Genomic DNA, 17,529 nt, shown 5'->3' on the forward strand with positions numbered 1-17,529 from the left:
CGAGTAATCTAACGCGTTACTATTTCCAAACCAGTAATCAGATTAAAGTTACTTATCCAAGTCACTGTGCGTTACTATTTTTGTCATTTTCCTTAGTAAAAATATATATTTTTGCTTTCTTCTTGCATCTCGGGGAGCGAAGTCACGTATGCGACAAGTCACGTTTTCAGCATGTGGACAGGTCACGTGTACCACGCAGCAACACAAACGTAAACAACAATGGAGGGAGGAGAGAGATGCACGTTTTCTAGCTGGAAATCCAGTCACTATTTAGAGTTTGTGTCAGCTAAAGACGGCAGTATTAAGGTTGGTTGTACACTCTGTGCTGGTGGCGACAAAGTGCTATCTAGCTACGAAAACACTACGTCAAATGTGAAGAAACATTTGGAGTCGCAGCACTGCAGTCAAACTTACAGAGCAAGTCCCAGCAGGTGGTGTGAAGCAGAGAGAAGGAGGTCCCCCACCACCCAAACAACAAAAGCTGGACATCGGTGCAAAACCAGTAAGTGGGGGAGAGTTGAAGAAGTTTGTCGGGCAGTAGGCCTATGTTGTAGAGGAAATGCTGCCCTTAAACACGGCTGACTGGCTCTCTTTCGTGCCATAATAAACCAGATCCTACTACTGGCAACGCCGAGCTGCCTCACAGTAAACCGGTTGTCATTTTTATGTTGAGGCTGTGGGGGTGTTGTCGGCAGTTGCTGAATGTAACTTGTAATCTAACTTCGTTACTTTTAAAATCAAGTAATCTGTAAAGTAACTAAATTACTTTTATAATTAAGTAATCTGTAAAGTAACTAAGTTACCTTTTAAAAGTAACTGTGGCAACACTGGTTATGAGGACATTTAATATGCGTACTTCTGGTAAAATGTAATGGGGGCTGAGTGCTAACAAATTAATCGTTGCTTAACTTGTTTAAAATGGTGAAGGGTTCATTTTAGGGGCTAAAGTAAACCCTAGCAACACCAACAGAAACACCAATCGCCTGGGAACATTGATTGTAAGTATTCAATCGCCAGCGTTGCGCCCTGATGCCACTGTCTGCCTCACATCCAACCAGCCTGTACACAGAAGGCTGCTGCTAACTGAAATCTCACCACGCAGCTAAATGGAGCAGGTTCTAGTTTAAAATAGTGAAAATGGTTAGCAATACTACACAATTAACATACTGCAGCAAGCTTTTGCTATCAAAAAAACGCCAAAGAGCTGTGCTCATTTACGGCCTCCCTCTCCCTTTCAGCAGTCGCTCGCTCTCTGAAAGCTTTTACTCCAGAAACTTAGTTTGTACTTGCACTAAATTGGGGAACTTGTGAAAGACAGATTAAAAAAAGGAATGGCAAAAGTCTTAGCAGCAGAGGCCAAGATATCCAGACTTTTAGTCCATAGTATGGGTCAAGCTAAAAAAAACAACCTGGAAACTACATTTGCCACAACGCAACTCCATAGAGCAAAGCATAAACCTGAGAACCACTTAAGATATTATATAACTGTTTTTGATGAAGTGATAATGTTTGAAGATCTATTGTGCAAAAATGTAGATCCGCACTTTCAGTTCTACAATATGCAACATAAAAGCTTCCAGTCAGTTTCATATCATCAGCATTTTGGCCAGAGTTTGCCACATGATTTCAACCATGTCAGACGCCGTAGATCACGTGAACAGATGGCTAAGGTGTTTTCCACCAACAGGGACTGCAGTCTCTAACCCTCATTTTTCCTGCTGAAACCAGTTATGGATCTGCTTTACTGTGGCTGCTATGCTCAGTGCTGCCTAAAGCGTCTGTTTAATATGGTACAGAGCAACTTCTTAAACCTCGTCAGGCCTCTCCAAACTGTTGGCAGCTGTCTCTATGGCTAAATTGGTTACTTTGCTGTGGAATAGCCAAATGGCATTCTTGTATCACCTGGCAACCTGGCACTATGGTGGGCCCAATGAAAGTGTCAGTTAAATATATGAAGAAATATAAATATGGTGATATCAGCAAAAATATGTCTTTGTTTTGGTAGAAATTGAGAAATCCAGCAAAGGCTGGCTTATTGAAGTTTAACAAACACGTTTAAACTAAATCTGTAGTTTGGACTTTTAATTATTATATTATTATTACATATTGTATTAGGATACACGTATATTACAAAGTTGGCCAAGTGAGAGACGAAAGGTCTGTCTATCTTGTGAAATGTTGACCTATTGTTCTTCACATTGTTTCCCTCCTGTTGACCCATACCAACTTCTTACCACATGCTTTGTTTTGTCAGAAAACCTTTCCTACACTGTTCTTTGCAATGCCACAGTGTTTTCATATCAATTCTCCTCTCTCTCTACTCTTTGTTATCTTATCTGAGTTCCTTCCTCTGCCTGTGCTCAACCCCCTGCTTTGGTACTGGGTGTTCTTTCTTTGCCCCCCTTCTTCTGTCTTTGAAACCCTTTCTGTTTCTCTCCACAACTCTCATTGTTAGGCAGTCTTTGACTGTGAAGAGTGTTTCCTAGCAGATGCCAAGCATGAGCCCTGCTGTGCCAAACTGGCTACTTACATGGAGCATGAGGCCCAGCTGGCAGGCCTGCCGTTTAGCTTTGCAGCAGGAGAGGCAGACCTGTACTATTCCCTTCAATGTGTGCCACTACAGAAAAACAAACTCTCTTTATCTTGTGGACATGGAAATGGAAATCTATCATTATAATGTGCACTGTAGAACACTGTAGAAGTTATAATAATCATTGAAAAAAACATGTTGATGAATTTTAGAGCCAAATGGGTGGCCTATCACAGACATACCGGTATCTATCCGAAAACTTTTGATCAGAACATATAATGCCGAAATTATAGTAGTTTTGGGTGATTTAGAAATAGCGTCATATGTAATTTGTCAAGCAGAGCCTGCTACAATAGAGTGCTGTAGGAACATGTCCTAAAACCCAGAAATGAGTTAACTTTTTTGCACTTCCCATTCCCTCATCTGGAAGTCAATGGGTTTTTGGTTAGATGCCTGAAATGAAGCTCAGCGCAAATTCTTTCAGGAAGACTTCTAATCACTGCAATCACCACTATCTCTCCCTAAATCTTTTTAGCTGTTAAGAGGTGTTCACTCTTCAGTAAAACAATCAGAATTGGCCACAAATTCATGATCCAATCACAGCATGACATCCTGCTTTAAATGGCTCTCTTCTTGCTATCAGCTGGCTTCTCAGGCAAACGTGCAACCCTCCTCCTCCCCTTCCACCTTTTTGTGTCATCATCCACTGCAACCGGAGTCCCTTTCCGGCAGACGGGTCCTTCGTTCGGCCTCCTGGTTCCCTCTCCGCCATCACCAGTGTCTAGGCTCCGTCAGGGGGGAATATGTCTGTATCTCTACCCCTTTAAATAGTTTAATCCCCAAAGACTTTGTACATTTCATGTACATTTCATATTATGCATACAATAAATATTTGCATATCTGCAACAAAGTCTCTCCTGATTGAAATTACTGGGTCCATTACATGCACAACATTCTCAACATTAACCTGCAAAATAAACAGTAAAACAACATCAAAATGGCAAAACCCACGTCTTCCAAATTTGAAGTTGGGTCACAGAAGCCGATAACGGTACAGATTCATCTGAGCTTCAGTTTTAAAGCGAATCCTGCTGTGTACTGACCATAGATTGTAACAAGTATGTGTGCTTAGCTCCTGCTCTGTTAGCAGATCAGCATTAGCGGCAAACTCTCACAGCAGCGAGGTAGATCAGCAGGTCCTCTGTGGGCGGGGATGGTCACCTAGCAGGAGAAGGTGGGCCATTTATGTGAAATCTCGTTTTTATACAAGATGGACCCAAGAAAAAGCGAGAGGATGGTCTTTTCTGACATTTCGGCGGTCTCTAAACCAGGGACACATATTTATGTTGAATGAAAAAGTGGATTTTGCAAAACATGTCACCTGTAATTGATGCAGAAGTCATCACTTCATCTTCCCTGAAACGTCCAGATTTTTGCTCAGTTTTATGGCCATACTGAACCTCATAATAGTACTAGAATAGGTACAGTAGTTAAGTTATAACTACACTAGAATTCCTCTCTAAATTCCTCCCAAACGTCCAGATTATTGCTCAGTAGGTCATAGATACCTACATAATAATAGAATAGTTACCGAGTACTAGATAAAAAATAATATAATATATATATATATTCAATATAATAGAGCTGCAAAGATTTATCGATAATTTGTCAACTGATAAATGAATCGGCAACTACGTGTATTTTGATAATCGCTTTGATTCATTTTTTATGAAAAAAAATATTCTTCATCCAGCTTTTTTACTACTGACAGTAAACTGAATATCGTTGAGTTGTGGTCAAAATATGAAATTTGAGGATGTCATCTTGGGCTTTGGGAAACCCTGATCCACATTTTCACCATTTCTGACATTTTAGAGACCAAACAACTGAGGAATCAATCGAGAAAGAAATCGACAGATTAATCCACAATAAAAAATATCATTATTTTTACTACAGTACAATATTTTTGTTAAAATCCTGAATTGTAACTCCCTCATTCCCTTCTTTCACATTGTGTTCCCCTGTCCATACCTGTAGTGTATTGGTGCATACTGTACTAGTACACCGGAACTACGCTCACATGCAAGGCGCTGGCCTGCCATCAGGAGCAACTTGCTCTAGGTCAAGTGTTTTGATCAAGGACACTTAGACTTGGAGGAGGATCCGGGGATCGAACCAGGTTGAGGAGTGCCTGAATTGGACCAAAAGAGTGCCAGTAAACTAATTTAGCAGTTGCATGAGGGCGGCTGTGGCTCAGGAGATAGGGCAGGTTGTCCTTTAACCACAAGGTTGACAAGGTTTGATCCCAGCTCCTCCTATCCGCCTTTCCAAGTGTCCATGAGCAAGTTGCTCCCGATGGCAAGCCAGCGCCTTGCATGCAAGCGTAAAATATCAACCCGGTCTCACGGCAGTTCGTGTAAATGTACACGTTATTCTTAATCTATTGATACGTGTTCACGGAGACGTTTTTCTCGTTTTTTACGTGTAAATGTCACGTTATTTTCTCGGGGAAGAGGTCGCTCCATAAGCCGAGAGGCGCCCGCGAGGCGGCCCGATGGGGACCCGCTGGATGAGGCGGCCGAAAAGGACGCTCCATAAGCCGGGAGGCGCCCGCGAGGCAGCCCGCTGGGGACGCCCCACAATAACGGGATGGCGGAGGTTGGGTTTAGGAAAAAACTTACGGGGAAAGGGCGCCTTAAACGCCGGGGAAAGGGCGCCTTAAACGCCCGGAGACGCGCCACAGTAAACGCGGGACAAAACGCCACACGCAGGGACGCCATCCCCGGGAAACAAAGCGCCGCACGCGGGACGCGATCCCTGCTCGCCCGGGTGAAAGTCCTGTGTTGTTTGACCCACCCACCACCCCGACCAACCTCCCTACGCGGATTTTCGGCTTTTTATATCACTCCCTACCATTTCGTGCTGTGGCCACAAAATATGATTCCCATTGAAATACATTACTTCACATTTTCGTGTTGTCCACCACGTAAAAACCGACAAAAACGTCTCCGTGAACACGTATCAATAGATTAAGAATAACGTGTACATTTACACGAACTTCCATGAGACCGGGCTGAAAATATACAATATGTACAGGGGAACACGAGGTGAAAGAATGGAATAAGGGGGTAAAAATTCAGGATTTTAACGAAGAACTTATGCTATAGGGCTGCAACTAATGATTATTTTCGCAAATTGTGAAACATGTCCAAGATGACGTCCTCAAATGTCTTAAATCTTTTAAATTCTCTTAAATTCTTAAGGTCAAGATTTACATCTGCTCCTCACTAACACAGCACAGTGGACCCATTACAGTTTGCCTATACTTTCCCAACCAATCAACAGAAGATGTCATGGCACACATCCTTCACACCACCCTATCTCACCTGAGCAAGAAAGGAAGCTATGTGTTCATTGACCAGAGATCAGTGGTTAACACCATAGTTCCCTCCAGACACATCACAAAGCTCAAGGACCTGGGATTAAACCAAGTGGATCCATGACACATGCACATATCTTTCTTATTGTAACATTGTGTGGGCCAATACATTTATCACGACCGTCAAGCCACCCTTTCTTCTCCAGAACAATGTGTTAGTTGCTTCTTTTTATAGTGTCTTTCTGTGTTTGACATCAATAGGATCCATTTATTAATTTATGTATAAAGCCATCCATAAAATTGAAAGCTTGCCTTAAATGTTCTGGAAATACAGTATGTTCAGTAAAATTCTGATTTTCGCTCTAACCAGTAGACAGTCAAGCCACCTTAATTTTCCCCTTGTTAAAACCGGCCTCAATCAATGTTCTGTAAAATATTTAGGACCCATACTGTGGAACAAGATTAATCAGTGCCTCAATTGAATTGAATTGCCTTGGTCAGTCCCTGTCAGTCTTTCAAAAACAATTAAAAATAAAATGTTAGATAATCCCAGAACTGGCATATAGGTAAAGATTAGTCTTTGTTCTTTTATTTTCATTTTTATGGAGTTACTAGTTTAATATTAAGTTAATATTTGTATCAAGATACATTTTTTATTTTTAGTAAAAAAAGAAAATTTAAATGGGAAAATGATCATGTTTTGAAACTTAGTTGTATTTGTTCTGTTTTTGTGTTTTAGTTGATTATTTGTTTTTCAGCAAAACTTGGGGAGACCCTTAATAACCCCTTGCATATTCTGTTATTATTAATATTGCTCTGTTAATGTTCTTTCTTTATAGGAATTCATAAAAATAAAAAAATGAAACAGACTTCCTGACAGGTGGTGAGGGTGGGTGGACACACCTGTTTCATCCTCATCTTTAACACCGGAGCACCTCAAGGCTGTGTTTTGAGTCCCCTGCTGTTCTCCCTGTACACACACAACTGTGTAGCCACTTTCGATTCCAACACCATCACCATGTTTGCTGACGACACAGCTGTGGTGGGCCTGATCACAAACAACAATGAAAAGGTCCACCTAAAAGGAGAGGAGGACCTGCCCCGCTGGTGTCTGGATAATTGTCAGGACAACAATTCAAGGATATTTACACCAGGCGCTGCACGAATAAGGCTAGGAGAATCATTATTGTTCCAATGCATTTTCTCCCTGTTGAGGTTGGGTAGATGGTACTGGATACGCCAGGCCAGCACTGAGAGGCTTAGGAGGAAATTGTACCTTGTACGATTTTATGTGAGAAATACTCATGATCGATTGATTAATTGTTGAATAAACTTTCTTTGCTTGCTTGGTGTTGTGTGTTTCTTGTATTTATAACCTGGAGTTTGGAGAGAGTGCTGAACCAAGAGTCATGACGCAGGAAAGCAGGCTTGAAACCTGTGAATGAACACACACACACCCATAAAACACTAGTTCATAGACAGAGGCTGTCTGCTGAAGGAATGGAAACTCCAGCTTCCTTCCCACCATTCAACAGCCGAAAATACACACACACACACACACACACACACACACACACACACACACACACACACACACACACACACACACACACACACACACACACACACACACACACACACACACACACACACACGCACAAACACACACACAAACACACACACACACACATACACACACAGACACATACATTCTCACATAGAAAACAAGCATCTAGTATACATTTTGTCCTTTGGAAGTCGATACAAACACAACAACAACCGATGACAGGCTCCGAAAGGTCAAATGTGATGCTCCTCTGTTAGCTTTCTGATGTGGCATCAAGCTGGAGTCAGTGACAATACCTCTGCCATTCTGACAGACCACTGGTTGTGTGAGTTTTTCTCCACACTATATTAAGTACATGGTCCACTCAAACTTCAGAGAAGCATTTTCCACTTAGCCCTGTCTTTTTTTCTAAATGTGCATTCACACGAGCATTTTAAGGGTTGATTTCATTATCTCTCCATCCACAGTGAAACAGTAAAATTATGCCATGCCACTAAGTGGCCTATCAAATGAGGAATTACGTGACACCAATACAATAGTAATGTCCATGTCCACACGCACACGAACTCTTTGCACAAAAAAAGAATACTTTTTTTTTACAGCAGGCACAACACATAGTGTAACCCATAAATTGTCCCACTAGAACTAAACATTTCATACACAAAACAAAACAACAGCCACAGAAATATAAATAACTAAGTGAATAAATAACAGGGAATGTCACCTTATAATCTGTGTGGTTTGACGCATTTGTTTAAATGGAAGCATATTTCATAAGAAAGGTATTTGCAAATGTGTATTTTTTGTTCAATGTTCAAAAGTGAATCTAAATAGATTGAATGGAATGCATTGGAAGAATGCTGCAGTGATACGAATTAAATGACTCACCAGCTGGAACAGTTCCTGTTAACTTGGACATGTTCTGACTGTGCTGCATGTTATAGCAGCACAGCAGTTATCATCACATGAATGCTCTGTTACAAAATTGATTGATCTCTATTCATCATTTTGTTACCTTGTTCTCTGTTACATTTTAGCCCTGCAATTCTGTACTGCTCTTTATTTTTCTGTGTTTAATTGCCTCTCAGGTATTTAAATGGCTTTATTTTCACCTTTAGTAAATGTCCAGCACCATTGCGTCATTAACTCCAGTGTCCGGCCTGATCAGCACACACCTGACCATCAGGGAGAAAGGCTTCCCAACACTACAGACAATCAGACACAAATGGAGAAAAAAAAACATTTGCTCCTATCATTAAATACAACTGTTCATCATTTTTATGGCTGGTGGGCATAGATATGTAAAGGAAATATTTTCCTGTCTGCTTAACATGACCAGTCAAGTTACTGACTTGCTGCATATTTGTTGCAGCTGTGACAAGTCTTAAGTCTCGTTAACACATGCAGACTAGCTAATGGCTCCTGCACTTCAAAGAAAGAACAGGATTTTCACAATCGTGAAAACATGGGTCCTTGAGCAAATCAAATGCTGTTTTAAGAGCTTATATCATGAATTCCTTCCATAAAATATCTCACCTGGAAATAAAGGAAGCCGTGAGATTGCTGTTCACTGACTACAGTTAAGCGTTTCACACCATAGTTCCCTCCACGCTCATCACAAAGCTCATGACCTGGGATTAAACACCTCAATGTGTATATGGATCCTGGACTTCCTGACAGATAGCCCCCAGGTGGTGAGGGCGGGCGGACTCACCTCTTTCACCCTTATCTTTAACAACAGAGCACCTCAGGGCTGTGTTTTGAGTCCCCTGCTGTTCTCCCTGTACACACACGACTGTGTAGCCACTTTCAACTCCAACACCATCATCATGTTTGCTGACGACACAGCTGTGGTGTAAACAGCAACTAGAAAATACATTTCCTGCAGAAAATGTGTGTGAATGCTAAAAAGCTAAAGCTAAACTGGATTAATATCTTAAATCCCTAAGAAGAAGTTGAAGTAGTGAGAATAGTTGGAAAAGTGGGAATGGTTTTAATAAGTATGAATTTCATTGACAAGTTGAATAACACCCCTAATGTAAAAAAGATGTGGAATAATTTTTTTTTGAAAAGCTAAACTGGATTGCTGGTTAAAATGTGTAAGATGAAGGTAAAGTTGTAAGAAATGTGGAAAAGTGATAATTGTTCTAATAATATGAGATCTTGAAAAGTTGAATAATAGCCATATTGTATGAAAGTTGTAGGTGTTACAACAGTGACACGTCCGCAGACGTGTCTGTTTTTGTTCTTTTTCTATTTTAAAACGAGTCATGAAGACAACAGCAAAGCCCATCTTTACCTCAAATGAAATCAACCAAAGAGAAATGTTCTCCCCTCATCTTAATGAGGGGAGAATTTCTGTGAAAATTTGAACATCATTTTTGGCCAGTTTGGACAGCCATATTTGTATTGGATTGATCAAATGCGATGAAGAATGAGAAGATCCTTCTCACGTGTGCCATCTCGACAGCCGTTTGCTTGGTGTCCTTACTACCGTTTTTCTTCTTGTGCACTAATTTGCTTAAGATGAATAGCAGATGTATTTCGTTCACCGACATCGCCGATGTCAAAGAAAAGGGCGACGAGGGCCTACAAGTAGCGATGGTGCGTGACACACTTGGACCGATGGCTGACGATCTCCTTGGTGTGTCAGGCCCGTAACACCTGCACTATTTCTCATTGCTGTTGCCGGCCTGCAGTGTAGCTACCCGTGCTACCACACTTTTTTCAGATGCACTATAAATCATTTAGTTCTGGAACCAGGCCTGTAACAATGTTCCATCCGGCATAGTCTTTCATTTCAAATGTGCCCAGTGCCAAATATGAGTCTCTGTGAGGGTCTGTAGTGTAAATCTACCTGCCATTTATGTCTAATATGTCATTATAACTAGCTACGTGCTTGTCAATTGCTAATTAAAAAGGCATGATGTAGTTCTCTCCCAGCCTGCTGAGCACTGGATTGGGGCCTGGTTGTTATTCTTCATAGGATTTTTGGATAGTGTCTCTGCATGAATGTTGTGTGGAGTTTTAAATGTGTAATCCTGGTTCATTAAAGTGTCTATATGTAACTTTCAGTTGGTGTTGATTCTAGCGGCCCCTTTGGATTAAAGCGGAAGTGTTTTTACCACACCTGCTGTCCTAAAGCTCTTTTCTTTACGGTGCTGTATTACCCACTGTAGATTACTGAGTTAGTGTTACCGGGAGGTCATATAGTTGCGATGAATATTTTGCTCAGACAGAAAATCATTCATTTACAATAAGAGAATAAGTTACAGATGCATGAAACCCACGGATGCTTTACACAAGTAACGTTACAGGAGGACAAGGGGAAAAAAGTAAGCCAACACGGAGTAAAAGGAATAAAACGTCTGTGCTAAATGTTATGTTTATGTAAATAAAAGTTATTTAATGAATGAAATAGACATTTAAATACCTAAAAAATCAGACCCCTGGCAGAGGCATTAATAAAAACTATATAAAACTAGCGTTCTTTTCACGTTTGGTCTCGTTTGCTGTTACAGGTAATTTAAGACTATTGTATGAAAAATGACAGAGCTTCAGAAACATTCAAAAGTTCCATATAGTCACTTTAACCCTGACGACTGTAAAAAGTAGTACAGTATTCAATATGACCTTAAAGACTAAGCATAAAAAAAAATTGTTAAACAATGTAGGAGCCACATATTGTATGTGGTTTATGGCCTGGTTGATTATTATATTGTGCACTTATATTGTAGGTGGTGGGCGTTTTTAAATGGCGGTTTGAGCGGTAGTGATAACAAATGTGTTTGGTTCACCTGTTCACCTGGGTTTTTTGGGCTTTGACAGAGAGGGGGTGAGCCTGGGAGCGAACACTTTCTGTCGCCACACTAACGCATTTCTTTCGACTCACAAAGTAACTTTACATTTGGTAACTGCAGTACTAGTTGTATTTTACGTGTGGAGGAATAAATCATTGCGATACAATCTCGAGCGCGTCCCGGTGTGTTTAATCCCTCGCGGCAGCACTTTGTTGGACTACTTACAGGCACGACAAACATAAAGATTTTATTTTTTAAATATTTCAGAAACATGTTTGTTTGATTGTTTGGTTGTTGTTGAGCCTGTTCTTCACTGTCTGTGTCACAGAGCTGTGCACTTTGAGGAAGCTTTTTTGCATTTGCATTGCCACCGGCAGCCATAACTTAAGAGTTCAAGGATGGATAGTTGTAATAATGATAAATGCTATGAAATATGCTACTTAAATGAATTCATGTATAAACATAGGCTTTTATTTGGTGACTCATTGCTATAAACAATGTACTGTCTGTCCAGTGAAGCTTTATTACAATGAACATAAAGGAAGAGAGGGTTGTAAAAGCTTGAAATATTCAGAGGCACATAGGAGAGGGGGTGGGGGCCATGGGCGATTTTAGACCCTTTTTAGGCTCAAGACCCCCTAAAAATTATATATATTATTATTATTTTTTTTTTTTTTTATCAATTTTGTTACCTCAAGTGAGAGTTTGTGAACCTGTCTGATAGTGACAGTTACCACTTTTGCAAGGCACTGTAGGCTATCCGTGTCACATTCTCATTAGGGGCTGAGCCCCCCTAAAGATCTGATCCTAGAATCGCCCCTGGCGGGGGCACACACAGTGGTGCATTAACAGGATTACTAAACAGCTATGCATTTTAAGCAGAGAACAAAAAACACCGTTACGGCACAGTTTTACTGCTGTAGTTCCTCTGTTCAGCTCTCTTCCCATCGATATGCGTATCAAGGACAAACTCGCAAACAAAATCAAAGCTTTGAAATACTTCACTACACATAATAATGAAAAAGTAAAATCAGATTTGAAGGAGCCCAGTACAGTACAGTTTGCTTTTGTTCCGCTAGTTTTCATTTCTATGGTATGGTTGGTTTTGCTCATGTAAATAATACATTTTGAATTGTTTTGTAAATTACTTGTATTGCATTGTATCTATCACAAAAAAAAAAAGTTTTTCATTATTCAGAATACAAATTCCTGTAAATGTTTTACGATAAATATCAAAAATGGCAAAGTATTCTTTTTAAGAAGACGTCATTCAGAAGAGCTCAATTTCCTAACATTAGCCACAGATGCTGACTACTCAAGCATACTATTTTGCATTTCATATGTGTTTACAACAAGACTATGTTTTCTCAACCAGTCCTGGCTCATTACCCTACTTTTTCAGCAGATAAAACCAGGGTCCCTTCCAAATCTGACTCCTATTTTTTTCCCATCTCTTTTTTGCATACTATACATTCAATTGTTAAAGTCATTATTTATCATCTTATTGTGTTTAATAATATATTTCCAAAATTTGTTTTCTTCTTTTTTATGTGTTCAGAGTATAGTGTATTAAAGCATAACAGTGTTTTTGGTTACATCCTGAATTATTACATGTGTTGTAGCCCAAACATTGTACTGTAGAGAATTACGGTCATGCCAGTAAAGCAATTTTTTTAAATTTAATGTAAAGGTATAGTGAAAATGACAGAAATAGCAATCACGTGCATTTAGCTAATAGGTAACTATGACCTCAATTGTTATATCACAACCTCTGAGTTTTATTTTGAAACTTACAACCGGAACCCCGGTGTTATCCCGTGTGTAACTTGATGCTGGTACCTGTCAAACCTCCTCGGTGTTTCGCTGAAATGCCGGTTGGGCTTCAGCCTCACAGGGCTACAGACAGACAGACAAACAGACAGACAGACAGACCCACGGCACTGTCCGAGCTTTTCACCCGCCAAATATATTTAACGTAGCCATGCGTTAAAGGACTGAACACCAGCTCACTGACACGTTTTTGTGCTCTTTCGTCCCGGGGGATTTATTTTTCTCTACAGCGCTCTGCATTACAACGGAATTGGAGCTGAATGAATTGAAAGTCGGACGGTGGGTACAGGCTGATGGACCGGGAACAACGGGGGCAATAGAAGCCTGCAGTGCCCTGATATAGTGCTGAACGCCAGCACTGACCTACATACCGCAGAGCTTAATGGACGCGTCTTCAGGACATCTCTGCTGTAGTAACTGACGTCCTGTTCAACCTTGTAACACAGTAATAAGTGACCTTCATTTTTATTTTGCTGCGGCAGAACTGTCCATAACAAGGTGAATGTGCGTATGACCATAATCATCCATGCAGACCATGTCCTATGCAAAATAAGGGCACAAATTGAACAGCATGAAAAGGATTCCGTGCTGGATGTTTGGCTGACCTTTGGTAACGTTCTAGGGTTAAGAGGAAACCAGATGAAAAATTAACCAAGCAGGTGGCCATCCTGGAGGATCCTGGATACTACACTCTCCCCCTGCCATTTTCTCTCAGTATCCTGCTGGACTATGACATTACACCAGCTTTGCTCTTCGGATTAGTCTACAGCTCACGAGGCCCAGGCAAAGCCGGGATCAAAGGTCAGAAGAAGAGCAGGGCTGAAAGAAGCCTGCAGATGCCTTATCTAGTCGTAAGCAAGATAATTCATGGTGATCACATAACATGCTGTGATCAGCAATAAATGAAACAGCCAAGCAATAAAAAGGGAAGGGCTTTGCAGAGAAAGTCCAATTCAAGTAGAGATTCACTTGTGTTGCCGTCATGCTTCTGAACTGTGGGCAGCCGTTACCTCTTCTGAGGCATACGGACGTGCCGCCTCGGGTCATAGAAAACTTCATCCTGACTGGCTATCGCTTCCCAAACTACAGCCTGAGGGATTGCTTACTATCAGCATTCAGGCCCACCAATGAAACAGGCAACTTCTGGACACATTTCCTCCCAGTTTTTATTTTTTCGTACTATTTTGTGGAGGTGTTTGGTTGGGAAGGTGCGCCACATAGTGACGGCCCGTTCTTCTATCCTTTGTGGAACTACTTTATCGGGGTGTTCTGTCTTCTAATGGCTAGCAGCATGGCCCACCTGCTCAACTCGATGTCTCTGGTGGTAAGAGAAGTCTGCTTCTTTGTGGATTACGGCACAATCAGTTCCTACACGGTTGGCTCATCGTTGGCATACTACTACTACATCCACCCTCGGGCAGGGATAGTGGAGACCGGAGGACGCAATGGCTCCCATGTGGACTTGAAAGATGAACCTGCAGGCTCTCTTACATCACCCTATGCAATCCCAGATTTCTGTGTATTTTTTGAGACCTTCTACATCCCGTCCGCGTGTGTTGTAGCAATCATTTGTGTCTTATCTTGCTGCAACTCTCGCCAGAGGTGGAGGCGACACCGGTACGTCATCCGAACCTTTGTTTTCCTCCTTCCATTCCTCGTTTCCTCCACGCCAGTCTTCTACCGCCTCCTCACCAGATCACCTTACTCTACCACCTCCTCCTCTTTTGCCGCTTCCAGCTCCACGGCCAGCTACTTCTATCGCCACTGCCTCTGGCTGCTGGTGTCAGCCGTCTTCAATATCAGCAAGTTCCCCGAGCGGCTATCCCCGGGTCGCTTCGACATCTGGGGCCACAGCCACCAGTGGTTCCACTGTTGCACGTTTTTGTCCATCCTCGACGAACTCCACATGATCAAGACTGAGGTGAGGGCAATCCTGCTCAGCCCGACTCTACTGCTGCCCCCTGCCACCCTCTCTCGCCTACCTGGACCTACCATAGCTTCCACCTACGGGGTGATGTTCCTCCTCCAGACCACCATCGTCTCCATCATCGTTTGGTTCTCCTGGCACGCCAACTGCATCTACGGACCAGAGAGAGATCAGCTAGCAAAGGAAAACCCTAAGAAACACATGAAATGCCACTAATCACAAATACATCTTTTTTCTTAATCATCTTCAACTGTGAAGGAAGATTTGCACATGCATACAGAGCCATGCCACAAAGAGATGCGCACAAGTAAAACAATATTGTCCCTCCTGATTTTCAAGTCTGTCATATGTTCCACCCCCTTCAGGAGTGTTTTTCAAGCTCTCATAAGCGGTAATCGGGGACAACGTGAGATGAAAGGATTATATTCTGAGCTCACCACAGGGTGGCTGTCTGGTTGAGTGGATATTGAAAGACATTGCCAGTTCTTTCCCCTGAGCTATTTCAGAATGTTCTAACAGGATGTCTGAGCAGTGGCGATACCTACCTCTAGGGACTGCGCACTTCAGGACACAGGAAAGGTGTTGGTCACCAGGAGAACATATTCCATGTAACATTTGGGTAATGTGGCTTAAATGTCAGCGTGACCATTTACAGAAGTTGCTGCGTGTGTAGTCTGTTGGCAAGTAGTTCCTCCTGTGGCACTTCCCCTTGCTCTGACCTTAAACAGCATCTTTTGCAAAGTAGCTGCATAGGTTGTAGTAGAACCTATAGTTTCACGTCGAATGGATCCTTTTCTGGCCTTTGTTAACCACATCTTTCTCTTCCTCTGCCTTACACGAACGCTCACAATGCAATCTCATTTCCTCTCTTTCCAAATGACCCTTGCAGCAGGAAGTGCGGTGGCCTTGACGACGCAACAGAAATAGCTGAGAGCTCGTATCAGTCGTACAGTAAAGCACTTTCAGGGGGCCGGTCAAACTCGCCCTGTCATTAAGAAGCCATGCTTGCTTATTAACCTTAAAGGACGCGTAACATTACTGAGGCACATAATGATGTCCTGCTGACATGTTCTGTTGGAGTACTTGGGTCATTTCAATGTGAAGTGTATAGTGCTGTGAATACATTTTTCTTTTTTTTGGAAGGGCGATAGTTGAAATAGTGGCAATTCTGTACTGTTGTACTACACCAGGTACTTCCTGGATAGATTTGCACTTGACAGATAGATCAGGTTAATAGTTAACCTAGCAGTTTCCCCCTTTAATGTATCATCATAACATTCAAGTCGCAGAGCTAAGCATCTGTTTTTCAGAAAAATATATATCCGCCAATCTTTAAAAAAACAAAGGCATGATATAGCACTTAGCGCTGTTCTGAAGGTACTTCTATAGTGACAGTGAAATTTGAAAGTGTTTTGTGTTATTTAGCCTAAATCAGTGTTACCTTTTTTTTTATATAGTTCTATAGAATTCTTTTTTTTTTTCTAATGTTGTACAATACAAGAAAAAAGATGTCATTTTTTGGCTAGCTGGATATGAAACATGATGTAACTTTGGAAACGGGTTAAACATGTATTGATCGTACAGTGGATGACATATTTATTTCATCCCAATGAACAGAAAAGTGATTGAAGAATCTGGAAATATCACAATCACAAATACAACATTTCACGTTGTTAAAGACCTTCTAGGTTTTCAAAAAGATGATAGGGTATATACTGTAAATATAAACGGATGCTTAGGTCTGTGAGACCCACACACTGGGTTTACCATGTACATTCAATGCTGACAATACCAGAGAAACTACCTTTTATCTTTTTATTCAACTTTCGACTGCATGAAGCAATGTTTAGCCTTATTGCTAGCACGTATTTCTGTTTTGTAGGATGATACGCTGCCTGCACAAATGTTGAAATAACCATGTAGAAGTCTGCTTTCCTGTCTTTCTTGTTCTTTATAGAAGTCTGCTACCTGACTAGCTTCGTTTTGTTTTTTAAAAGCTTTGGACACAGCCACGTTTGGATTTTGGTTGTTTTAAATCCAATTTACTGTGCCAATTGTCCGTGTCTATGTTTGTATTGAGTGTTTAGCAGATGCACAGTGTCCAAAGAGAATGACTATCGGGAAGCTAGCGGTCATTAACGGATCAGATTAAACAAAGGTATAGCCTTTTGGCCTGTGCAGAACTTTCTGAAATGTCCCAGCCGAAAAGAAAATAGGTATTTTGTGTAACACATACTTAATGTTACTGTGTCCATGTTCGGACACTGTTTGAAAAATGTAGATTGTTGAACACGTAGATTCTTAGATGTGTCCGAATATAATATAATATAATATATAATAATATTCTAATCTTAGAATCTACGTGTTGGATTTTCATATGTGTGCACGTACATTTACATTTATTATTTAGTGTATGAAAGTGACTTTGATGAGAGAAAGCAGTAAGAAGACTTGGGGGGTGAAAAATGAAGGAACTTTTGGAGATGTTGAAGCCTG

General features: G+C 41.2%; 1 protein-coding gene across 1 annotated transcript; it reads left to right on the forward strand.

Moving 5' to 3' along the window:
* The first annotated feature begins 13,105 nt into the window (after positions 1–13,105).
* On the forward strand, positions 13,106–16,152 carry paqr9 (progestin and adipoQ receptor family member 9). Its single transcript, XM_039822827.1, has one exon. It carries the CDS (start codon positions 14,089–14,091, stop codon positions 15,247–15,249), a length of 1,161 nt encoding a protein of 386 aa, XP_039678761.1. The 5' UTR covers positions 13,106–14,088; the 3' UTR covers positions 15,250–16,152.
* The last annotated feature ends 1,377 nt before the right edge of the window (positions 16,153–17,529 follow it).

This window comes from Perca fluviatilis, chromosome 14, assembly GCF_010015445.1.
Source record: "Perca fluviatilis chromosome 14, GENO_Pfluv_1.0, whole genome shotgun sequence".
Taxonomy (NCBI): Eukaryota; Metazoa; Chordata; class Actinopteri; order Perciformes; family Percidae; genus Perca; species Perca fluviatilis.

Excerpts from the sequence above, each read along its gene's own strand:
- paqr9 (XM_039822827.1), top strand. The coding sequence starts at position 14,089 with ATGCTTCTGAACTGTGGGCAGCCGTTACCTCTTCTGAGGCATACGGAC.